The sequence below is a fragment of the Parasteatoda tepidariorum genome, chromosome 1 (assembly GCF_982258835.1).
Source record: "Parasteatoda tepidariorum strain Cologne lab strain chromosome 1, Ptep-v5.0, whole genome shotgun sequence".
In the NCBI taxonomy this organism is placed as follows: domain Eukaryota; kingdom Metazoa; phylum Arthropoda; class Arachnida; order Araneae; family Theridiidae; genus Parasteatoda; species Parasteatoda tepidariorum.
Genome location: NC_141755.1, coordinates 4,092,028 through 4,119,226, shown reverse-complemented (window position 1 = coordinate 4,119,226; position 27,199 = coordinate 4,092,028). Strand labels below are relative to the sequence as shown.

General features: G+C 31.9%; 1 protein-coding gene across 5 annotated transcripts; it reads right to left on the bottom strand.

Moving 5' to 3' along the window:
- Positions 1-4,220: 4,220 nt before the first annotated feature.
- Positions 4,221-25,227, bottom strand: LOC107441191 (uncharacterized). Of its 5 annotated transcripts, none has more exons than XM_043041936.3 (8): positions 25,127-25,227; positions 23,653-23,708; positions 20,966-21,187; positions 9,533-9,712; positions 9,090-9,269; positions 6,216-6,392; positions 6,040-6,114; positions 4,221-5,805 (listed from the first exon to the last, which is right to left on the bottom strand). In XM_043041936.3, the coding sequence occupies exons 2-8, from the start codon at positions 23,690-23,692 to the stop codon at positions 4,433-4,435; spliced, it is 2,247 nt and encodes a 748-aa protein (XP_042897870.2). In that variant the 5' UTR covers positions 23,693-23,708; positions 25,127-25,227; the 3' UTR covers positions 4,221-4,432. The 5 variants fall into 5 exon arrangements, with proteins under 5 accessions (XP_042897870.2, XP_071036337.2, XP_071036339.2 ...); XM_071180236.2 differs by having other exon boundaries at positions 25,007-25,135; XM_071180238.2 differs by having other exon boundaries at positions 24,473-25,129.
- Between the last annotated feature and the right edge of the window lie 1,972 nt (positions 25,228-27,199).

The following is a 27,199-nucleotide window of genomic DNA, read 5'->3' as shown; positions in this document are numbered from 1 at the left end:
ATCTAAATTAAAATATTTTTTCAATGAAACTTGAAGTACTTCCAGTTGTTCACAGATTTCATTTTTTAAGTTATTCAGTAACAAATTATCTTGCCAAGATCCATTTTCAGAAAGCACTTCGTCCAACATTTAAAAGTTTGCATATATCTCATTTTGAATTTGATTTTTTTCAAAGTGGCATCTTCAATTAGAATGCTTGTAATTTCTCGGTTGCATCCATAATGGTGATATCGGGTCGTTGAATTAAAAGACTTATATTGTTCATGTGGTAAAAATTATCTGCCAGGTAAGCCAATTTATAGGTAAAATCTTTTTTGTTTAAATATTCGAAGAATGAGTTATCTTTTTCTTCTAGAACAAGTGATAATTCGATCTTCAGCATGAAAAATTGTTTCAAAACCTGCCTCGTCACAGCCAGCGCAATTCCGTGTGGTACAGAAGTACCTCGTTTACTCCGGCCATTTCTAGACACAGCTTTTTAAAGAGACGATGATTAAGAGCTCTACGTCTAATAAAATTTACAGTTTTAATAACTATTGATAATGCATCTTTTAAGCTGGTAGGAAGAGTTTTTGTAGCCAGCGCATGTTTATGTAAAAAACAATGAGTAACAAGAACATTAGGAGGCTTTTTTTTACCAACAGGGCAAAACCAGATTTATTGCCAAGCATCACAGGTGCTCCATCTGTACGAAGTGAATGAAGTTTTTCTTTCCAGCCGAAGTCTTGTTTGGTAAAGAAAACATTTAACATTGCTAAAACATCAATTGTCTTTGTAGTTTGCAAAAGAGACTCACAAAATAAAAATTCTTCTTTGATAGTATCAAGAGACACGTAACGAACAAAAACAAGAAGTTGACTATAATTCGATATATCTGTAGTTTCATCCAGTTGCATACTAAAGGGAAATGGCGATACTTTCAATTCATGGATGATCTTTTTCAAGATATTGCAAGAAATTTCAACTATTCTTGAATGTGTCACTTCATTTAAAAATGGAATTGCCTCAAGTTTTTTTTCTCTGTTCCAATCTACAAACTAATTCAATCATCTCCAGCGCACATGGCTTAATTAACGTCTCTCCAATAGAATGCGGTTTCTTGCTTTTAGCAATATGATATGCAACTTTGAGAGATGCCTGAACCAGAGGTTTTTGTGGAATAGCAAATCCAAGTTTGTCTAATGTTCCAGATTTCAAAAACTGGGCTTTCTTCTTAGTAAAAAATTCTAGATCTAGTAACCTGAACAAGGTGTCAAATGTACGTAGCTTGATAGGGGATAATAAAAATAGTACAGCGGACGTCATCAGGGGGTTGCCCCTGATGGTGAAAACTGAAAGCCGGGAGGATGTTAAAAATGGAGGATGTTAAAAATATGACAGGGATATTAGAGGGCTGTGTGCAGTCCGTACTGAATTTGGGGTATCTCGTTCACCTAGTTTCAAATATGTATGTATTTTCACCTTTTAGAAGGAAAAAAAAGATCAATGTTATTTAAATATTACAGATCCAAACGTTTTAAAAATTAGGAGCATTCGGTGGACCCCCAAAATATGACCCATGGACCCCTAAGGGGTCCATGAACCACAGGTTAAGAAACCCTGCACTAGAGCGAGAGAAAAAAAGAGAAAAACATTAGAGAGAATTTTTTTTTATTTTTTACCCCAACTTCGACAAATAGAGAAAGAGAATGGCTATTTTCTCCTTAAAGTTATGCATTGAAATTACACATTTCTCACATCCCTTTATGGATTCCTAATTTTTTAAGAACTGTGTCGATTCCAAACATCGATACAGTGCATAATCCTGGTAACCCTTTCAATATTTCAGTATTAAACGCACAGTGTGCAATAAATAAATGCGTAAAAATATTTTATCCTGAATAAGATATTGCATTTTTTCGAATTAAGTTCTTTATAAGAGGTAATTTCAAATATGGTCATTATTTGGTGCTGATGATATTACACGAAACAGTAGATGGAAAATTATCTTCTTATCATATATGAAGAAAAGTAAGTAAATGAATAATTGATAATTGCTCAATTCTGTATTTTCCTGATACGAAGCAGAATGAAATTCAAAAATTGTGACGAATTCATTTGTTGTGTATGTGTAGAATCAAGAACTAAAAAGTCAGTTTGTAAATCTTTGTAAAAAATGAAATCAAAGTAAAGTAAGGTTTGCAAAGATTTGAGAAGAAGTGAAAACATTTTGTAACTATGACCTCTGGTTCTTTAGATCATGAAAAGCGAAAGGCAGGAATTAAAAATTATCTAAACTAATTTATTTCACCAAGTAAAACTATAGAATCTATTCATCATTAAAGAAAAAGTTATTCGCTAAAAACTGCCTTTGATTTTCATCTTTCAATCAACTGCTTTCAAATTATTTTAGTCCACGCTTTGCGTTTATTTACCTCGATAATCAGAGTTTGAAAAACCTTTTTGCTTCTCCTGTAATAAAAATATAGTTCTTGACTCTTAATGCAAAAAAGGAAGGGGGATGACCTGAATAACTTTTGGCAGAATGATCAGGTTATCAGTCAATGGTTCGAGGGCTTAACTTTAAATATGTTAATTAATTAGAGCAGATGATATTTTATGCTACGAAATCAGACACAAAAAAAATAAGCATGCCCTTTTTTTCCTTCACAGGATTTGGATTTTAATTCTTCTAAATACGGCGGAATAGAGAGAAGAGATGAGACGGGCCCGACACGTTTACTGAAAAAAGATTTCGCACTCGGGTGGAGACAGATTCAAGATAAAATTTTCATAAACTTTTTTATGAAACAAACATTTGATTCAATTATTGAGTTTAAAAAATGTAAAATTTATGAGGTATAAAAATTCACCTGTTCTTTTTTTCTGTTCGGTGCTTTTGCTTTGTGAGCTAATTGTTTTCTTTCTCAATTTTTGTTTTAGTCATCTTTCATTTCAGACGGTTCAGCTTTTTTCTTTGCTTCTTCTTTTACAGCAGTGTTTCCCAAAGTGTGGTATGCGTACCCCCAGGGGTACGGGAACAGTTAAGCGGGGGTACGCGTTCTTACGCGAAATATCTTGCAGCAAACGAAAATTTCAGTTTTTTTTAGAAACAAAGCTAGCCATGAAAATTTACGATTACGTATTTTTCTATTGGCTATTTTTTGCAGAGTCAACAGTTAATAATGAGTGGTGTTAACAGCCAGTTGAGACTTTCAACTTTTGCGCAATTTTTTTATAGTAAAAAATGCATTCATTTTTAATGAATGGTACGCAGAGCTACGAAAAATTTAGAAAGGGTACACAAAAGTCATAAATTTGGGAAACACTGTAAGGGATGGAAATGGTTTTAACTTACTAATTCCCTTGTTTACTCATCAAAGGCTTAGTGACCGCATAATTTGATTTTCATAAGATGTATATGGTATAAGATGTGTATGGGCTCTGATGGTTAAAATTATTCGGGCCCGGGCTTGGACCTCCAAAAGAATCTCTATCAGGTTGAGTCTGGGAAATGTAGTCTCAATTGCTTAAAGTTGCAGAGAAGTCGAAAGTTTTTGTAAATTTTACTTTTTGCGTATTTCGCAATGTCTTGTGAAAATTTTTTTTTTTTTTTTTTGCGAACGGAAATGTTTTCGCCCTGAGTTTTAAAATTCGTTTATCCAGAGATAATTTTATGCAAAAGTGAACGAAAAAAATTTAAATTGAAAGGTTTATAAAATTTTATATCATTTTAAAGAAAATTTTAAATGGAAAAACACGAAATTTGTACGAAAATTATTAAATAGTTTCTTAAGAAAACAAATATTAAATATAAATTGGCTGCCGAAGTTATTTGGACCAAATTTTCCAGCCTGCGGCTACACCTTATATATTGAGGGTCAAGAAACAGAGTTTGTCAACTAAAATGTCTGTTTATTCAGAGAAAATACATTTTGGTTTTGATTTTGTAAATTAAAATATCGACTACATTAATTAATTGGTGTATTTAGGGTTAGGGCCTCAAGCTATTAAAATTGAGTCTTATGTATATATATATATATATATATATATATATATATATATATATATATATATATATATATATATATATATATATATATATATATATATATATATATATATATATATATATATATATATATATATATATATATATATATATGTTAAAGATGCTTACAAAACACCGTGTATTTTCTTGTTAGCGTCGCTAAGCAAAAACTATTGGATCCAAATAAACGTTGAAAATATAAAAGCATATTTATTTGATCAGTTCATGTAAAATCAAATGGAATTACAATATCGTCGAAATAGAAACTTTTGATTTCATAGTTTTCACAATAATTATTTTCTTATTGAATTGGAAAAAAAATCAGATTTATGAGTAATTGGTGTGTTCTAAAATCTAAAACGTACGGTGGACAGAATTTCTAAAAAATCAATGAAAAACTCACTACCTGCCATACACACATTTTCTCTGTGCGTGGTTATAGATGAGATTGGAAGGACAATCCATAATATATGCGTTGCCATGTACACATCCAATAAATTTGTGTTTGTTTGTTGGGTGTGGATAATATCCCGTTTTTTCTGGACACACAAAACCGACGAGTACAGGATCAATAGTAGTTCCATATGCGTCAGATGTTGAAGATAAAAATAGTTCACTTCTCGTTTCCAAGGAACTAAATCCTTCCGTACTTGAATCACTTGCGATATCAACTATTTCACTGGTAACGTCGGGCTGAGTTGTCTTAAAATCGATTGAAGTTTGTTCAGATTCCGTGAAGATATCTTCTGAAGTTGTGCCATAAGATGATGGTTGTTCAGTCAAATAGCTAGTTGAAGTTTTTTCATTTGTAGAGACTTCTGGATCTACAGTTGGTAGATGACTAATAATTTCATCAACAGTAGCTTCACTGGAACTAAGTACTAAAGTTGATTCTCTTGTTAAATCAGTATTAAGAATTTCTTCTTGCGTTGATGCGCTTGTCATATCCAGAATTGTTGATGAATCCGAAGTTAGCTCAGAAGTAGGTTTTGTTATATCGGGAGAGGTGGGAATTTCTTTAGTGGATGATTCGCCTGTTATCTCACTAGGAGTTAGTTCTGAAGTGATGCGAACAGTAGTGATGACTGGTTGAGTTTTTGATTGACTCATAATTTCTGGAGTTTGAGAAACTAGTGTTACGATTTTAGTTAAGTCCGATGTAGCATCAGTTGCAGTAATCTCCTCATGAGTTGAATGACTTATTTCCATATTTGTTGCGTCACTAGTTGGTAGAGGGCTTTCCGTCTCTTCTGTTGTAGAATCAGTAATTGGCAAAGGACTCTTAACCCCTTCTGTAGTTGAATCAGTTACTGGTAAAGGACTCTTAACCCCTTCTGTAGTTGAATCAGTTACTGGTAAAGGACTCTTAACCCTTTCTGTTGTAGAATCAGTAATTGGTAAAGGACTCTTAACCTCTTCTATTGTAGAATCAGTAATTGGTAAAGGACTCTTAACCTCTTCTATTGTCGAATCAGTAATTGGTAAAGGACTCTTAACCCCTTCTGTTGTTGAATCAGTAAAAGGAAAAGGACTCTTAACCTCTTCTTTTGTCGAATCAGTAATTGGTAAAGGACTCTTAACCCCTTCTGTTGTTGAATCAGTTAAAGGGAAAGGACTCTTAACCTCTTCTATTGTCGAATCGGAAATAAATCTTTCGGAAACTGTATCGGGAGAAGTTGCTGGAGGTGTAAATACATTATCTGGAGTACTTGATTCTCTGGATGATTCGCTGGACTCACTGGATTCATTTGATGAGGATTCGCTGCTTGATTCTCCTAAAAAAAGAAGCAAAAACATGTTAGCCAATCTGCTATACAGTAAAGAATTCCTTACACTTTAAGAATTCTTTAACTCTTTCCTTAAAGAACCTCAGAATAAAGAATTCTTAACACCTTTTGTTATTGAATCAATTAGTGTTAAAGAACAGTTAAGCACTACTGTATTAGAATCAGAAATATGTCTTTCGGAAATCGTATCGGGGAAAGTTGATGGAGGTGTAAATTTATTACCTGGTGTACTTGTTTCTTTAGAGGATTCCTTTGATTCACTAGATTCATTTGAAGAGGATTCACTGCTTGATTCGCCTAGTAAAAGACCGAAATATGTTATCTAATCTACAGTGCATTACAATTAAATAGAAAAATACAATACTTAAAACACATTAAAAGAGATTTAAATAATTTACCTTCTTTGCAGGTAACCAATTCTTTCTTGACGCATTTTCTTGCTCTAGTATCAAATAACTGATTCTTTGGACATGTTTTTTCAGTAGCTTTACCCTTATAACAGTCAAAGTAAACCTTACATTCAGTTCCAGATTTCAAGAAGCACCCAGTTGGCTTGGGACAGTCTTCGTTCTTTTCTGTGTGAATTCAAACAATTCAATGTAAATTCTATTTTTCGTGCGCGGATAATTTTAAAAGTATTGACAGATATTTTTTAATAATATTAAAATTTGTTTTCAATAACATTAAGTGTAGCGTTTAGACAGGATTTAAAAATCTCAATATCACCGGCAATCTAAAATATTTTAAAACGATCATTTTTCCCAACATGTACTATTTTTGTTTATTTTTTGCCTACGTGTAAAATATGCTTAATCTGCATAGGTACACATGCGCAGAATATGATTTTTTTAAAAAAAATAATTGAAATTTTATCATTTTTTGATTGATCTTCAAAATAACCAAAATTACATTATTTCATTGTATCCATGATTGATGAATAGAAACCTGTACACTATCTGGTCAAAAGTAACCGGACACCCAATGGTATGGACTTAGAACGTCCTGAGGCACATATTAATATGATGTTTGTCCCCTTTTGCATATTGATGGCAGTCTGTACACTTCTTGGACAGGTTTTCCACCAGTTTTTGATAGGAATTGACTTCCGTCACAGCTGAAGTGAGTGATTGCAGTGAGGAGGGTCAATTTGGCTGGCTACATAATCTGCGCTCTAATTCGTCCTAAAAGTGTTCTATGGGATTTAGATCGGGGTTCTGAGAAGGCCAGTACAGTTTTTGATCACCCATTTTGTCAAACCACGTCTGTGCAAGCATCGATGTGTGAATGGAGCAGAATGGATCCTGCTGGAAGAGAAATGGTCCTTCCTCGAAATATTGCCATAGAGTTGGGCGTGCCACAGACATCTCAGAGTTTATGTTTCCAACCACAGAAACTAACGGACAGAGGCCCAACCACAAGAAACACTCCCACATCATTATGATTCCACCACCATAACAACCGGGTGTCACAGATATTTTTGGCAAGATAGTGCATAAAACTATTTTGAATGAAATATGCAAATATGAATTGAGCTTAAAGTAGGTTTAGTGGCATATCAAAGGAAATCTTAAAAAGAACAAAAAAGATTTGGGACGAAACGTTAAGTGACATTTTATGGCGAAGGGGGATACGGTCACAGGCAACTGGCCAATGGCATAGCTTCTGGTGAACAGCTAAGGACTCAAAACCTTAAATCTATTACTATTTCCTTTTTGTTCGCGGGCAAGAGAGAAAATCTCAGTTTTTATGTAGTAGCTTATGGTGTAGCTAAGGCGGCCAGGATTTTTGAAATCTTGAGAATCCTCGAATTTCAGTTGTAGTGCTCAGCATGTTTTATTAACCAAGATAGTTTTGTCTTACGAAGAATAATATCAAAAAGCAAAAAAGTATGATGCTAAAACTAATTTATGAAAACTCCATACTCGACTGAAAATAATTCCAACAGAAAATAAACTAATAATCATGTACTTCTTCATTTTACAAGTAGTAAATAAATGTAGAATATCATATGATAGATCAAAACCGCTTAGTAATGATATCAAGCTGGATAAAGATGGCTCTGCAGTTGATATTAGTATTTAATTAAAAAATAGGAAGCTTTGTCGCACATATAAATTAATATTTTCCGTAAATATATGGATGTTCCTCAATCACAAAATTTCTTGAGGATACTCTGCTGATTTTCCCTCAAGGTTTTTCCTCGTGGTTTAAAAATCTAATCACATTCGATATATTCCTGGGTATAGTATGGGATTTATTTTGAGGTTTTATATGAGGCAGTTAAATATTCACGTTTCGGTAGTTAGGTCGGTTAAGAGTTCACTTTACACCGTCGGAAAATGAAAAATTCGTTCACAAAATATGTACTCAGTGAGAGAAAATGTAGAGCGCAAAGTAAAAAACAGATCCCCCTGAATTACTTTTGATCTAATGGTCGGATCTTCACGTTGAGGGGGTGACCTCAAATATACTAACAAATTAATGCGAAAGATAATTTAAATTACGAAATCAGACACAAAAACGTACTTTCTCTGAATAAAATGTTTTTTTTCTCGACTGATTTGGATTTCTAACTTCCAAAATATAAAGGGTAGATGCAATTTGGGAAATGTGGTCTCCATAGTTTGGTCAGGAGACCGGTATGTTTATTTAGTGAAAGTACATTTTTGTGTCTGATTTTGTAACTTAAAATATTAATTTAATTAAAATAATAACTTAAATTAGCATATTTGAGGTCGCCTCTTCAAACCTTTAAGATGGAATCCTTGAATGTGCAGATCCGATCATTAGATCAAAAGTTATTCAGGATGGTTAATTTTTTGTTTTGTGTCTTGTAGCTTTGGTTTGAATATAAAATATACATACGGAGAGAGAATTTTTGGAACAACAAGGATTACTCTCCCCTCTGCCCTCATTGATTCGTCAATTTTATGAATATTATATATCATTGATTCAAATGTTTAGCCTTTCTATGATTTAGCTATCCATCCACTACTTTTGTAAAGGAAAAGGAAAGACAAAATTTTTTTATGGAAATTTAGTGTAATTACATTAAAAATGTCTATTTAGGAGAAGATTCGGCAAATCTTAAAAACCAATTTTATAGCAGATCATTAGGGGACGATTTTTTGTGGGGAAAGAAGATGACCTATAGGTTGAAGAAGCTAAAATGGATGAAACAGTTAGTAATAGCATTCTATGTACTTATGAAAATACATATATCTATCCTTATATATTTTTTCTGCTTAAAAATTGAAATGCGTTAAACTTACTTTCTTCACAAGTGACCTTTCCTTTCCAATCGCATTTTCCAGATTTCACATGGAAGATCTGATGCTTGGGACACTTTTTTTCCTTCGCCTTACCCTTCGAACATTCGAAGTAAATTCTACATCTTGTTTCGGGCTTCAAAAATTTACCGTTTGGTTTTGGACAATCTTTATTTTTTGAACCTAAAAATAAGAAAAACTTTAGTCTTACATGGTTTCATAACTTATTCCTGCTGTATACTTGATAGAGTTAAAAATTTGCATAAAACTTTTTTTTTTTATCAGAACCAGTCGTGAGGAAAAAAATAATACACTATGGAGAAAAATAAAGGAATAAATATAATAAATTTACTTAGTATTCTGAATCAAATTTTTTTAGGGTAATGTAGTTTAATAAACTAAAAAAGGAATAATTTTTATTTAGAATCTTAAAAAGGCAGACTTACTTCCTTCACATTCCACTAGTTCTTCATAATCGCACTTTCCTGATGTGTCATCAAAAAGTTGACCTTTGGGACATTTCTTTTCTGTCGGTTTCCCATTACAACAGTCAAAATAATTCTCACAATTTGTTCCGTTCTTCAAGAAACGACCATCAGGTTTTGGGCATTCTTTTCTAGTAGGTTCTAATAAAGAACAACTTATTAATTTATTGCATTTATGGATCTTACTTAGACTACTAAATTAGGTTATTGGGAAATAGACATAATGTGCACTATCAATACCATCCATGCTAGACAGATATTGATTTAAAAAAAATAGAGATTTGAAATATATATGAGAAGGTGAAACCATGATAACAACCAATAGACTCTATTTTTAGAATTTATATAAACTTGATAAAGAGCGTGCCGCAATGACTGTTCTTAATATACAGTGGTGAAATAAATTAAGAGAACTAGCTTGCTTTATAGAATTTCATGAACTGAGTGTGTCATGCCTCCATGTTGTGATGGCGCTGTCATCAAGGTAGATGTTGTAAAAAGACAGAGGAGGGAACGCTCTGATGGAGAGCGGAAGCGAATTGTTTAGATGTCTTGGTCATATTAATTTTCTAATCTTTTATCATTATTAATAAATGTTTCTTTTGTGTTGTTAATTGGTTACCATTTATTTGGCCAATTGTGATTTTGGGAAGTATCTGAATGAAGAAGGGAAAAGGAGGAAAAATTATACGTTATATCACAGCACGCTCTCATACGAGAACCAGAGCATAAATCAAGGTATGAGATTTATCATATTCTGTTTATAAAGAACATTTTAAGAATTGAATTATGAGAAGTATTGATTTTAAGTGATATTCTGAAAGAGAAGAATAATTGTATTAGATAGTAGAGAGTTGTAGGAGATTTAGAGAAATTATAATTATTTTGGGAATAGAAATAAATAGAACAATTATGTTTAACATAAGGGGGATGAAAAAAGAAGATTTGGTAGTAGCTGCCGAAGAATTAGGTTTAGAAGTTAAATCGGAGCATAAAGTTGTTGATTTGAAGGATTTGATAGAGAAAAGTGATCAATTTAAAAATGACTTTGATTTTGTTAAAGAATTTTTAATTACTACAGTTACCGAACGTATCGAACGAGAGAAAAAAGAAGCAGAATTGTTAAATGCAGAAAAGAATCAAAACAAAACAACAACTGAAGCAGCATTAGAACTCGAGAAGACTAGGCTTGAGATTGTTAAAGCACAATTAGAATTAACTAGAATGCAGACAGAGAGTAATAGCTGTAACTCCAATGTAGGGAATGATTTTAGTTCAAATAATAATAACTTAGAAACATTAATCAAAAGCGTTAAAACTTTAACTATTTCCGTTCCTAGTAAACCCGAATCTTGGAATTTATTTTTTACATCTCTTGAAAAAGCATTTGTAATAAAAAATGTTCCGGAAGAATTAAAAGTCGAAATATTATTTAACTTGTTAGGTGAACGAGCGGCACATTTGGTAGTTTATGCAAACGCGGAAGAAATAAAAGATTATCCTAAAGTTAAAGCTTTAATTTTAAAAGAATTCCAACCTACCCCAGAAGCCTGTCTAGAAAACTTTCTAAATGCCAAAAGATCTAAAAATGAAAACCATATGCAATTTGCTAGTAGATTAAGAGCCAATTGGGACTTTTATTGTGAACTTAAAAATGTAAAAGATTTTGAAACGCTGAATGAATTAATAGTTAGCGATAGATTACTAAGTGCGTTAGACAACGAAACTCGAAGCTATGTTAGAATAAAACAATTAGATACTTGGCTTAAACCTAGGCAGATCGCTGAATTGTGCGATAATTGGTTTACCTCTAAAGGTAGAAATTTTTCAGAATTGTATGATAATTCGGTTAACAATCGCAATTTGAATGGAAACACTAAGTATGTTCCACCACCTTTGAGAAAACCCCCATTTACTAGAGAAAACAAATATTTTCCCCACACACGCGAATGTTATATCTGTTCTAGTAGCTCGCATATGGCTAAGAGTTGCCCAAATAGAAGAAATAAATACTATGAACAATCAAATAAAGCCGGTAATGATATTCAAAACAAAACGCGAAGTAACACACAAACGTCAATGAATAAATCCAGTGATAATACTGCAGTTGTTACAAATGTAAATTCGAAACATTTGCAGAGTTCTAAAACTTTAAATGAAATTAATTTGTACCCGTTACAAAAAGTCTCCATTTCTATTGCAAGTAGACAAATAGACGCGATCATTGATAGCGGGGCTGAGATTTCAATTTTGAATACGACCCTACTTCCGTCTTTAGAAATAGAAGCTAAGGGAAAAATAATTTTACAATCCGCATTTAAAGAACAAGTCGAGGCGAAATTAGCTATATTGCCAGTATATTATAAAAACCCTAACGATTGTCTATTTTATAGTTCAAATATTTTGTTTGCTTTAACAGATAAACTAAACATCCCTTGTTTAATTACACCGGACGCTTATAATTCTTTGATTTATCAAAATGATGATTCAGCTAAAATCGAAAACACTTTAGTTTTAGAATGCGACACGTCAGTAGACGAGGGGGAAGAAATGAATAAAAGTTCATCAAGGTCAGAGGATTCATTTTCACAATCAGAAGAAAGTGAAACAGGGTGCGGTATTTATTTAATGTCGAATACTAATAAATTATGCAGTTCTAGTGATGAATATTCGGAGGCTAATAAATTTCGAGAAATGCAGAAAGATTGTTTAACTTTAAAGAACTCTTTTAAAGATGCTAGCTTGAAAAAGAATAATTTCTTTTTGCGGGATGATTTATTATTTCATAAAGATAAAATTTGTGGCGATACAATATATCAATTAGTATTACCTAAAATTTATTGGGATAAAGTTCTTCAATTAGCTCATAATGAGAATCATTTAGGAATACGAAAAACTAAGGAACGCATAAAATTATCTTTTTATTGGCCTAATGTTTCAAAAGATGTTGAGAATTATTGTAAAACTTGCAAAAATTGTCAATTAAAAAGTCCGGAGCGAAAATCTGATATAATTCCTATAACCCCTGTCGTTAGAGCTCCATATCCTTTTCACACGGTAAATATAGATTTAATTGGAGAAATTGTTCCACCCTCAGGTAGAAAACATAAGTATTGTTTATGTTTAATTGATCAAAATTCTAGATGGCCCGAAGTCGTCCCACTAAAAAATTTGTCTGCTAAGACAACATGCGATGCCCTTTTAGAGATATTCATGCGTACCGGAATTCCAGAAGTAATTTGTAGTGACCAGGGTACTAATTTTACTTCGCAATTGACGAAAGAATTTGAAAATAGGTTAGGAGAAAGTCCTCGATTTTCCACTCCATCTTACCCAGCTTCAAATGGTTTAGTAGAGAAATGGAATAGGGTATTTAAACAGATGTTATACCATGTTATCCGTTCAGATCCTACCGATTGGGATAAACATATTCCATACTTACTTTTTGCGTACCGCGAAGTACCAAATTGTACGACGGGAATATCTCCTTTTAAACTCATGTATGGACGCGAAGCTAGAGGCCCTTTGTCAGTTCTAAAATCTTCTTGGTCAGGTGAGATTCCATTACCGCTAAATCTTAGCAATTCGGCTGTAGATTATTTACAGGAATTAAAAATAAATTTGGAAAAGGCCGCAGATCTCGCTTCTTTGACTACGACTAAGAAACAAAATTCTTATGCCCATTATTTTAATCGAAGTACAAGAATGAAAGAGTTTAAGAAAGGTGAATTAGTCTATTTACTCATTCCGGATTCTTCGAATAAACTGTACGCAAGATGGACAGGACCAGGCGAAATAATAGAACGAATTAATCCTAATTCATATAAGGTTAAATTACCAGATGGCAATGTGCGACATATTCATGCTAACAAAATAAGACATTTTCATGCTAGAACACAAACCGTGGGAGTTATTTTTGAAGATGATGTTGAATTTGGTGAAATTCATCCCACACCAATTATAACACCTTTGTTAGGAAAAGATGACATTGAGGTAGATGTTAGTCATTTAGAAGAAAGTAAACAAAGAGAGTTGCTTGAACTTTTGCACAAGCATGCATCATTATTCTCCGGTAAAGTACAAGTTGCTAATGTAGGTGAACATAAAATTCGATTAATACCAGGTGCTGAGAGGAAGAAACCCTACATTTACAAAATCCCCGAATCTTTAAAGACTGAAGTTGACAAACAAATTTCAGAACTAGAAAATCTAGGTCTTATTGAGCCCAGTGAAGCAGACATTGCGTACCCAGTAGTTTGCGTGGCAAAGAAGGATGGTAGTATGCGTTTATGCATCGATTTCAGACATTTAAATGCTGTAACAAAACCTTTTGATTACCCAATGGAAAATTCATCAGATCTCATCAACCAAATTGGACATGCTAAAATTATAACTTGCCTAGATGTATTAAAAGGGTACTGGGAAATTCCTTTAGAAGAGGAAAGCCGTGATCTTACTTCATTTAAAACTCATCGAGCCCAATATAGATGGAAGGTAATGCCATTTGGTCTCCGCAACGCAGCAGCTTCTTTTCAGAAAGTGATGAACAGTGCTTTAAGTGAATATCGTGAATTCTGCAAAGCATATCTCGATGATATAGCTATATTTTCTTGTGACTGGAATACACATCTTAAACAATTAGATATGGTACTGTCTAAATTAACTGATCTGAAATTCACTGTTAATGTCAAGAAATGTGTTTTCGCAAAAACACAAATCAAGTATTTAGGTCATATTATAGGAGATGGTAGACATGAACCAGATCCTGAAAAGCTTCGTGCTATTGAAATCATCGAAACACCTAAAACCAAGTCAGCTTTAAAAAGTGCGTTAGGTCTCTTTAATTATTACAGAAATTATATACAAAATTATGCTGAGATAGCAAGACCACTGACGGATTTAACTAAAAAGAAAGTTCCAGAGCTTATTCCTTGGACTGACGTAGAGGAATTATCCTTCCAAAAACTAAAGAAGAAGTTGATTGAAGCTCCTTCTCTTTATACTCCAGATCCTAAGAAACCGTATGTTATACAGTGCGATGCAAGTTCCTATGGTGTTGGTGCTTGTTTATCCCAAAGAGATGATAACGGTCAACTTTGCCCCATCAGTTTTGCTAGCCAAAAACTGAGCAAAGTGCAACAGAACTGGGCTACAATTGAACGTGAAGCGTATGCTGTAGTATGGTCGATTAAAAAGTTCGAAAATTACGTGTTTGGTGCGAATATTGACATTATAACTGATCATAATCCTTTAATATTTTTACAGAAGTCAGCACCCCAATCTGCTAAGTTGCAACGGTGGGCTTTAGCTCTCCAAAGGTACAATATTCATATCACACACTGCCCAGGTGCTCAGTTAAAAAATGCTGATGGTCTATCAAGACTAGTAAGTGATTAAATGTTTTGTGTACTTATTAAAATACAATCTAACATATATGATAACCTGTTTTATAACAAGGCTTCTTTTCATCTGTAAGTATATATATAAGTATTATTGAAATTTAATATCTATTGCAATATTGTATCAAGGATTCTTTTCATCTGTAATTGTTTATATATACCAGTTTTATAGAAATTTGATTTGTATATATTATGTGTTATAACCAGGCAACTATACATCTGTCATATTTCTACTATTTTCATTCTCGTTTTGCATATTTTATGTGTAAGTAATTGTAACAAGTATTCTATTCATATGTTTTATTTACAATTAAGTGTTAAATATATTTTTATATATATATATATATATTATCCTATTGTGTAGATCAGATTTCGCTATACCAGGTGTAGCGCAATCTTGTCGGGGGGGTGTCATGCCTCCATGTTGTGATGGCGCTGTCATCAAGGTAGATGTTGTAAAAAGACAGAGGAGGGAACGCTCTGATGGAGAGCGGAAGCGAATTGTTTAGATGTCTTGGTCATATTAATTTTCTAATCTTTTATCATTATTAATAAATGTTTCTTTTGTGTTGTTAATTGGTTACCATTTATTTGGCCAATTGTGATTTTGGGAAGTATCTGAATGAAGAAGGGAAAAGGAGGAAAAATTATACGTTATATCACAGAGTGTAAAACCACTGCTTCTAGACAAAAATTCAAATCTTGTGCATCAAATACGTCACTGTAAACGTGTATGTAGGTGGAGCCAGTAGAGAACCAGACTTTTTAAGTGCGCGTAAGTTAAGACGCATTTCGCTCGCTAGCACACCTTGGCGAATTTCTTGGTGTTATTTTGCAGCAATAGGTTAAATTAAAATTGTAACAGTAAAAATGACTAACCACCAATTGTTTAGATGAGGAGACGAATAGGATTTAGATGAGGAATGAGGTGACGAATTTTGAAAAAGGCTAGAAGCTGGCCAATCTGTGGTCCAGATTTGTAGATAATTCAATTTAACTTATGTTTCCCGGACGTCGGATCTATCGAGAGAAAGCCTGGGCAAGATAGTCCAAGAGCCAAGACGGTCAGAGAAGATCGCGATTTGTCTATTATAGCGAAGCGTAACAGAGGACTTCTCAGTTCTCTCGTGACTTGTATGCAGCCACAGAAATCCGTGTATCAAGGGCGACTGTTTGCAAAAAGACTTCATGCGAGAGGGTTGTTTGCAAGAAGACCTGCTGCTTACGTCTTACTTCCTTCTACGAACAGGAGAGTCCATTCAGCATGGAGCAGAGAGCATAAGGATTGGAGTATGGATCAATGAGAGATTGTTTTCTTCACTGATGCGTCTCTGTTCAGCCTTAACACCGATTCTCGCCGTACGTTCATATGGAGAGAACCAGGGATCCTTCCATCCAATGTCCGCGAAATCGACCATTATGGCGGAGCAGGTTTGATGGTCTGGGCAGGCAACATGTTGGATGCCCGCGCACCTATAAAGAAAGTCTGTGACTGGTGTGAGGTATAGGGATGAGGTCCTATGTTCGCTTTTTCAGGGGCGCAGTTGGTCCTGAGTTCGTTTTAACGGACGATAACGCGAAGCCACATAGAGCTCTTCTGGTCGACGAATTTCTAGAGAGTGAGGGTATTCGCCGGATGGATTGGCCAGTCAGATCTCTAGACCTCAACCCAATAGAGCATGTCTGGGACGCTCTGCAGAGGCAATCGCAACTGGCTACCCCCCTCCGAGAACCACCCAGGGAATGAAAACAGCGTTGCTGAAGGAGTGGGACCCATTGCCACAGGAAATGATAAACTACCTTATTTCAAGTATGAAATCAAGCTGCAAGGCCTGTATATCTGTAAGAGAGGACCATACCCCCCATTAACCCATTTTTTTGTTTATTCTGCAACCATTGTTTCATATCTTACGACTCCAATGAGTGTTACACATGATCATAAGCGTGTATTACAATTGTTGAATGGTAATTTGTTTTGTATTGTATCAATGTATGTACAGATCAAATTTTATTAAAATCGATCCAGTAGTTCCAGAGGTAATCGACCAAGTCTGCACATTATCTTAATTTCTTACACCAATGTTTATTTTATAATCAATCACTGAAAAAGGTGCAAACATTGAAACCTATTTGATTGCCAGATGAAGCACCAGAGAAATTGAAAAACAATCATAAGAAAATCCTAATAGTTTCATCAGACAATCATACTAACTGTGTAATAAATTACCAACGAAATTGGTATTTAAACCCAGAACATTTGAACAAATTCGATTCGCAAATTGGGTCATTCTATTTCTCTTGCTTCTTTTTTTTAAGACAGATTTTTTTGTATATAAAGCATATTTTGTTTTGTATTTTTCGCATTAATTCAATCACATTTTACTGTATTTTTTATGATTATATGTTTTTTGATACTTAAGGTAGTAACTAATTCATAGACTAAAATTATAATGGTTAAAATAACAATATTACATTAGAAATGGCGCTTATAATAGTTAAAAATTTAGATTTTTTCTTTATTAAATAATTTTATTATATATTTTATTTTATGAATATTAATCTGAATAAAAAATTTCCAGACACAATTGAAATCAAAAAAATAAAAATATTTTGTATCTTGCATTGTTTATAAAAGAAAATTGCTTACATGAACAACGTTTCTGGAGTTGAGCTGCAGAGAAACATATTTCAATAACATTCAAAAAGATATCTCAAAGCTCTGAAAAATTAGAAGCGTACCAACCATATCTTAACATTTATTTAAGAAATTGAAAGAAATTAAGAACGATCTTTTGACTTTTACATTATTTTAATGTAGAGTCTTCACGAGAATTTATTTCTTGATATTGTTCGATTAAATATGCATAGTTCTGAGTAAGATTTATTAGATATTTTTACCTGTAAACTAAAGTAAATATTGCAAGGCTATACGTGAACAGTACATTTTGGAGAAATAATTTAGAAATATAACTTTTGAATTATTATAAATACAATAATTAAAAACCACTGTTAATAAATATTATTATTTTAATCATTATCATTTCAATCAAAGATTAACTTATTACTGAAATGCCAAGTTGTATCTATCAACTAAAAAAATAAATAATTATTTATGTTTAAATTAATTATATTTGTGAGCACAAAAAAAATCTTTGTTTAAAAGTTAAATTGTAAATGAAAAGTCACAGCTCGCAATACGTGTTTACGAAAATGGACACAATTAAAAATTCGTGTTAAAGAAAATAGACGTAGAAAACAGATATAGAATGTGATTCCGTTTTTCAATCGTCTTTTTTGAGTATTGTTTTCTTTGGACGAATGAACTAATGAATCCAAATAAAATCGTAATATGACATTGTACATTTGTACAAATCACTTGGTACGTTTTATTAATTTAATCTTTTTTGTCAAGACTTTAAAAGTAAATGGTTGTTTTTACAAGGTTGTCATGGATGCTACAAATTTATATTAGTTGAATTAAATTGGCGTTGCAGGAATAGAGTTTTAAAATTCACTTCATCGTTTAGAGTTTTGAATAAGGGAACATCGCCTGAAAAGTGACATCTGCAATATACCTAGCCGCTCCGACCTCGTTGTCCAGGTCTCCATCCCGAAATGATGATGCTTTGTGTTTAAATAAGTAATGAAAAGTAAGCGTGTAATTTCTCCTTAAGTTGTTAAATCTGAGTTAAAGACGTAAAAGACGCATTTTTTTCTCTGACCATTTTGTTAAACACGCATTTCGTGCTGTATCCAGATTTAGAAATTCAACGACGAATATTTATAAGAAAGGAAAAAAAACCTTTATTTAAAGAAAAAAGTAAGATGCAGTTGTTGTCATATGCCATTGAGGCAAAGGGGTTGCGCTATGGCCAAGTGGTGTCATCTATAGTCAAGAATTCGACTTTTACCATACTTACGTCACAACCCGTTTATAGGGCGGAAGTATTCATGTACCCATTCATTCATCCACAGATCGTACTTTTGACCTGAATCAGGGAATGATCAATATTCAATGAAACACACCCAAAGGTATGATTTCTTAAAAAAAATACCTAGGGTCTTAATTTAATTGAAAAAAAAAGTGAGGCAAACGAAATGAATCCATTACGTGAATCGAACCCCATACGTCTCAAAGTTTGTCTCGTACCCCACCACTAAACTGCTGTACTCTTGAAAAAGTGCAGGCTACGTCATAAATTGCACTTAAATTTTCAAATATAATTTTTGAGGATTTGGCTGACTAGTTCGCTTTATTATTCTAACACCCTTAATCACTAAATCACTAAAATACAGGGCTCTAAAAACCACCCGTCCACCCGTCCTCGGCGGTCAAAAATTCCCTGCGGACAACAAATTTCTCGAATCTGACGTACACGCGGACGGCCATTTTCCCGTTAATATTCGTGATACATTTTCAATTTTTGTTATCTTACAAGAGTCTAGCGCCTTACTTCTAAAATGACCCTCTAATCTAGAAATACAGCAACATACTGCGCTTGGTGGAATTGATGTTTTCTCTGTCTGGGGGTACTGCAGTGGTTGAAAGAGGCTTTTCAGCAATGAGCTTACAAAAAAACACATTACGTACTGGTCTTAAACAAGAAGCGTTAAACACAATTATGAACATCCACCTAAATGGAAAACCCCTTTCAGATTTCTGTGCAGAAACCTCTGTAAATCATTGGCTTGATTGTGGAACTGGCTAACGTCATATTTGTTTCATTTAAAACCCTCGGATAAATTGACACTCCAGATAACTTGACTTTTGTCATTTAAATTATTTCATAAAAGAAATAAATTATTTCATAAAAGAAATAAATTATTTCATAAAAGAAATACTATTAGTAACCTAGTATTTGTAATCCTAGTAACTACTAATTCATTGTGCAATTTCTATAAATGTTTGTAATAAATAAGAGAAAATTATATTTTTATTTATTTAGAAGCTACGGGTTAGTTTCAAAGGAAGACGGGTACATTGTTGGACAAGCCGTCGTCGGGGACTGGTAAAATTTCGGCTTTCTTCGAGCCCTGCTAAAATACGAAGTTCCCTCTCGTAAGCGTTGAATGTGAGCTTTGGTCGTGGCTGTTTGGCTTCATTTAAAATCTCACCCACTATGAGGTATAGACTCAGAGAATTTTTTTTTTTTTTTTTGATCAATCATTGAGTTACCGTTTCAATGATTGCGTGCGCAACAAAAGTATTGTAAACTTGTAGTCTATTGCACGATCTAAAAAAATCCTCACCTGAGGGCACTTCCTTATCCCATATCAATTCATAGGTAAATGAAAAATCGCTGGCAAAAGTCGCCACAATTTCGAACCACGGACTTGATTGTACTGAGGCAGAAACTCTGAGTTTTATTCGCTGAATATTACTTATACCTTCTTCTCGGTTAGTCAGAAATATCGCGTTGGGTAAAAACAATAATTGTAGATTGATGCTGACGGAATGAAAAACATCACTTCTTTATCTGAACATGACGATATTAATAGTAATCAGATATTAATGATGATATTAATTATAGCACATGATGACCCATGATAGTAAAAATAACACCACACGAACGAAATGCAAAACAAAGGATACCCATGAAATTATTCCATTTAAAACGGAAGCAGAAAAAAAATAAATCGAAAATTTTTTGAAAAAAATTATGTTTTTACCAATTAACAGTAATGAGATTTGTGTCTAGTCATGAGACTTCTGACTATTCATAAGACAAAAGACTCATAATCGGACTTACGACTTATACTGACTAATAACAATGCATTCAGCTTCTTCTAAGCAGATAAGTAAAAATGAACAACAGCGAAGGAAAAAAGTTATAAAAGTCCGCTTCAAACGCTATATATGAAGGTAAAAAGTTGTTTGTCACGTTGTCTTTTTTTCAATCCAACGATTCATTATTAGTTCAGAAATAAAAGTCCTGTAAGGTACTAAATATGGATACATTTATTTTAAATACAAAGCAATACAAGTTTCTCTTACTTTCTAGGCATGGATAGAATTCCTTATCGTCACACCGTCCTTTGATTGGATTGAAATGCTGATCCGAAGAACAACTTTCTTCCCTCAATACTTTCCAGCTCTCGCATATGAAGAAGGAAGTACAGAAGCTTCCAGGAATTGGAAAATTACCGAACTTCTTAGGACATTTCTTGGAATGGCTAAATTCTCCTTCGATGGCAGCAAAAAGTATTGAGAGAACAACTAAAACGATATATTCATTAATAGTACAGGATTGTTGAATTTAAACTTCAGCAACTGTGATGGGCTATTTAAGAGACAGGGAGATATTACTAATTGTTTATACAGGATTAATGGATTTAAAGTTCATTGATTGCTGTGATTGGAATTGATTTATCCAAAATATAAAGACACATTGTTTATGACACTAGGGGATATTTTTTTCCACTGATGCGTTAGATTTTTTAACAGATGTAAGACATTTTCGTACTGCTGATTTCAAATCTGCAATCGGTTTTTTTTTCTCCAAGCTAAAGTTTATATTAAATCACATTTTTAAAAACATTGTATATAACAGGAAGTCGCAAAAATGATGGGAGGAAACTCTTGTTAGGGCACATATCAACAGGATCAAAATTTCACTGCAGCGTTTGCCTGGGAAATGTCGTCATCATACGAATAGTAAATTTTAAATTAAATTAAATTAAATTAAATTAAATTAAATTAAATTAAATTAAATTAAATTAAATTAAATTAAATTAAATTAAATTAAATTAAATTAAATTAAATTAAATTAAATTAAATTAAATTAAATTAAATTAAATTAAATTAAATTAAATTAAATTAAATTAAATTAAATTAAATTAAATTAAATTAAATTTTAAATAGTCTTTCATTTGTAATCACATTTATTTAACACAATTTCAGCACCTTAACTTTAAATACAAATGCATTTACCTGATTGAAAGCTTCATTCCCTCCAAAAATGTACAAATATGAAATAACAGGCGACCCGTTTCAAGCGCTTCAAAAGTAGGCGCCTATTTTCAAGACTTAATGGAAAGAAATAAAAATGATTTAAATAAAAAACGTTAAGTTTGCCAACGAAAAATGAAAAAAAAAAAAAAAAAAAAAAAAAAAAAAGGTGAGAAGCAAAAACTAGAAAAGGCACAGAAGCCGAGAGAAAAAAGAAAGAAAAACAAAACAAGAAAAATTACGGTGTCCGCGAGGCAAATCAGGGTAAAATGCATCTCCACGCGTTATGAAGAGGTCGGGAGAAACTAATGTCGTTAACAAGGGAATCTTCATTCAAATGAATGTAACAAGATTCCGGGGCATCAATATGAGCTGATGTGACTGGCGAGGAAATAATTTTAGTATTATCGAAATGGAATTCATACCCGAGATTCCAACAATGTAAAGCAATTGAAGTTTTCTCGATAACGAACATATCGGTCGAGTTCCTTTAGCCAAAATTTTAGAGCGCGTTTAGTTTGCCCGATGCACAGACAAGGAATGCGGTAAATGCCCCAGTGATTATCAAAACTAATAGGATCGTAAATAGGCTTAAATTTGGATTTGTTAACAGGCTTGAAAATGACTTTAGAGCCGAAACAGGAGAGGATATTAACAATTTTATAACAAAAGGGAGAACAAATAAAACTGTAAAATAAGAAGTTCTCTGTAAGGATTAGAAGAACAGGGAAGTTAGAGTGTAGTACTGAGTTTAGCAAATAGTTTAATATTTAACAAATAATGCCTTTACATTTCCTAATTTATAATAATGGAAGTAAATATTTTAATTTTATAAAATAAATACTACATAGGTATAAAATGATTTTCCTTCTTTACATTTCGACTTGAAAGGTATCTCAGTTTATCCTAATTTTTTTCAAATGCGCGGCGGTACATATTCATCACCTATGTCGACTAACACTTTTAATATTCGTCATCAACTAACTGTAATTATTGAATTTACTTTTTTAAATTCCGCCTTAGTTTGTTCAAGTTATTCGATAGAATATTCATAAATTTCGGAGCGTCTTGAATCAATCGAAAAAATCTAAAAAGTGATTAAAATATTATTTTATATTCTGTGCCGCTGGAAAGGCAATTTTTTGTATTGATGCGAAAAGAGCTTTTAGAAAGAAAACTTAAATTAAAAAAAATTCTCTCGTTATCTATTTTTCAAGTTTATTAAAAAGCGTATACATGGCTTCAAATTAGAAATAATGATAGTTACGGCATTCTTGTTTCTCTAAAATAAATTCTAAGAATTAAAAAATTGGGTTATATTTATCTTTTTAAGAAAAAGTATGACTACATTTCTAAAAACGAAAATTTGAACTTTTTGTAAGTCATTGATTTGCACGACTCACTTCCAAAATTGCTGTTTGGAAGTGAGTCGTGTTTGGAAGATTTTTACGTTTATCGCAGAAAAAGACACATGTGTTTCATGGTGTATTTCATAACCATAAATTATTAAAATACTAAATATAATATTTTTCACTTATTGCGACATAAATTGATACAATGAAAATGAAAAATATGTTTAATAAATAGTATGCGTCAAAGGGTTAATAACAATCGTAATGTATATTTGAAAATGTTAAATAACAATAGAACTTAATATTGAATATAAAATTGATGATATTTAACGAAGTCATTTTGAAAATTAAATTTATGAAAATCATTAGCTTGATACTTACCAAAAATACAAACCGTTGTTCCTTTAATAACTGTAATCATTTTGCAAGAGCTAGAACTGAAATTAAAATTGTTTTTGAACCAGTTATAATCAATTTATAAATATTCATTAGTTACAGCACAACAATACCCTCCCCCACACCCAAGAAGTAGTAAAATAAAAATTTAGGTAAGCTGAACTTTTTTTTTTAGCTTTTTAATGTGTTTTTTTTAAAAAAAAATTAAATGTTACTTTATGATTTTTATCGAATACATAACTATCTTTAATTTACCTATACCCATATAAATTGACCTCGAGGTCCTTGCCCCGAAGGGTCACTTCCTTTTCATCATGAAATGCATAAGGGATGAAGCAGGGGAGAGTGCAAAAAGCAAATCTAATGAAAAAGAATAGAAAAGAAAATCAAGAAGAAAGCATCTTATAGCATGCGTGTATATATATATATATATATATATATATATATATATATATATATATATATATATATATATATATATATATATATATATATATATATATATATATATATATATATATATATATATATATATATGTATATATATATATATGTATATATATATATATATATATATATATATATATATATATATATATATATATATATATATATATATATATATATATATATATATATATATATATATATATATATATATATATATATATATATATATATATATATATATATATATATATATATATATATATATATATATATATATGAGGAACTTATTACGTAGCTTTTAAAATCAGGAAATTAGACTCAATATAGCTATGTTCTTTTCGTTGTGAATACTTACTTTAGTGGGATAGTTGCTCTATATTGAAGCGACTGCTAAAAACCTAGCTTCGAATAGTTATGGGGTTTCAAAAAGAATACGAGATCTCATAGCTTTTTAAATAAGCACTCAAATCTTGAATGTTTCCCAATCAAGTGTACTTTGAATTTTTTTCTTTTTTTAAATAGAAAAGTATTTTTACTAAAAAAAAGTATATTAAACGTGAAGATATCTCGCGTTAACCCTCGTCATACTCAGCGGCACCCCTGGTTTCCGCTGTAGATCGTAAGGGAAACATTAATAAGTGATTAATTTAAAGTTGACGTTTAATCAAAGATTAAAATTTAGTAGGAAACTTCTTTCTAGTCCTTCTAAACTTCATTTAGATTACTGCAAACAAGGAGATAAAAACGAAAGGTTTTAATTGGTGTGAGAGTTTTGATTTAACCAATTTTTAATTCTTTTTTTTCAATTTAAAGCATTTTTTTAAAAATAATATTGAAAGAAAGAATGTTCTTATCTCAACGAAAAAAATCTACGTCGCAGAGGCCTCACCATATAAATATATTTCTACAAATTAAAATAATTCTAACTCAACAACACTTAGGAACATTGGGAGGAATATATACACTAATTTGATTTTCAGAGAAACTGAGTTAATTGAATGAAGCTTACCTCAATTTCTGCAATGACTTGTTTATATTTGAATCTTATTATTCCTTCAAACTCTTATCTTTTGAAGACGTTTACTTATGATAGATTTTCCTTTGAAAAGATAATTTCCATCACGTGATTGAAACAATAATTGAAAATATCCTTTCATAAGTCTCTGAGACACTTTTTCCTTTTTGTATAGGAGTGATAGGGTCGGATTCTTTCATCTTTTAACTACACAACATCCGACATTAAATAATTGTCTTTCCACATATTTTAAAAAATTCTTTTCTCCTTCCGATATCAGCCATCACGTATTGGGAACAGGGTACTTTCCTTTAATTGCGTAAAAAAACAAAAGTCGTTGCAAAATAGATTTTTTTCTCATTAGAACTCTCTTAGTTTTTAAGAGGTGGGATTTTCCACTATCCTTAATGTTTATTTTTAGAATTCTCGTCAAAAATTAAAATGAAAAATATACACATTGGGTGTCGCAAATTTATTATTTCTACGAGAGAGTGACGTGATTAAAAACATCAAAACCTATTTGACTAGGTGGAAACTGAGTGAGGATAACAGGTGATTAGGAAAAAACACCTTCGCATTTCATTGGACAATTGAACTGGTTTGAATGTCTTTAACCCTTTCTTCCTCTATAGTGATTCGTTTGATTAGGTTTTTTCTTTTTTAAAAATAATTTTTCCTTGCATCTAATTTCAATTGCAAATGTTATATTTTTTTTGCTTCATTTTTTACAAATGAATGAGTTAGCTGCAATTAAGCAAATAAATATAAATGAAGTGATATTTTCACACATAGTTTCCAATTTTTCGAGATGTACTTAATAAATTTTGTTATAAATTGAGTTAAATAAACAATAAACTTACGCTAACTAGGTATATAAAGGGAACATACGTAATAAAGTTTTAAGGAATCCTATGAACAGCTAATAATATTAACTATATTGGGAGTATTTTTTTCGTTATGTTCTTTAAAACAGTATTTATTTAGTGCATGAACAATTTTGTGTCTAATTTAGAAATTAAATACTAGTCAACGCTATTTAATTAATATTCATACCCCAAGAAAATTGAACCGTCACTAATGTAACTCATAGCGAAGAAAGAATGTAATTTAAAACTAATAACATAAATGTAAAGTTTTTTCTCTCAGGAAGATCCGGTTATTTCTAATTATTTAAAAAAATCTGTAGGTTAACTATTCCTTCATATTACTATTCCGTAAAGCAATTAGAACATTCTTGTTATCTTTAAATTATTATCTAAGTTGCACACTAAGGTTCAAAATAGTCAGAAAAATTGTACAAATATGAAAAAAGAAAGAAAAGAAAAAAAAGAAGGGGGGGGGACTACACTGAATAACTTTTGATCGGATCTTCACGTTCTAAGACTAAATCTTAAGGGTTTGAGGGTGTGACCTCGAATATGCTAATTAATTAGTGCAGACGATATTTTAAGTTATGAAATTAGACACAAAAACTTCCCCTGAATAAGCATACCATTTTTTCGACGTTTTCGGATATGTAACTCCAAACATCTAGGGCAGGGATGGCGAACCAATGGCACGCGTGCCATTTATGGCACGCGACACAATATTTTGGGCACGCCACCGATCACAATTGTTATTACACTATGAATTATTATTACTCAAATGTTATTACACTATGAAGCATATGTAACAATTAAATTAAAATTCACAAAAACAAACAAAATAGTAAACAATTATTAATAAAAAAATGAACAATTAATGCTAAAAAAACAATAACTATAAAAACAAGCTAAAAATAAATAACTAGCAAAGAAAAAAAAAATAACAGTCCTGCTTAAACTAGCATCTTACAACTTAATATAAGTTATTTGTCATCTAATCTGCAACAACAGAAGTCACACTGATGTTACTTGAAGTTGTTTTAAGATATGGCAAAATGTTTTTTTTTTTTCAATGTAAATAAAGAGTTTTGAGTTGATAGTATTTAATATTATAATTTTCTCAATAATCACAAAGTCAAAATTATTTGAAGGCACGTCTATGACCTCATTAAACAATTTTTTAGAAAAATTGGCACGTTGGTGT

What these genes read in the sequence shown, in the direction of transcription:
- LOC107441191 (XM_043041936.3), bottom strand. Translation starts at nt 23,692, where the DNA reads ATGATTACAGTTATTAAAGGAACAACGGTTTGTATTTTTG. An exon ending in ACTAGTGGAATGTGAAGGAA is followed by an intron (nt 9,270 to 9,532) that starts GTAAGTCTGCCT and finishes TCTTATTTTTAG; the next exon opens with GTTCAAAAAATAAAGATTGT. An exon ending in TAAAGAAACAAGTACACCAG is followed by an intron (nt 5,806 to 6,039) that starts GTAATAAATTTA and finishes TTCTTTTTTTAG; the next exon opens with GAGAATCAAGCAGCGAATCC.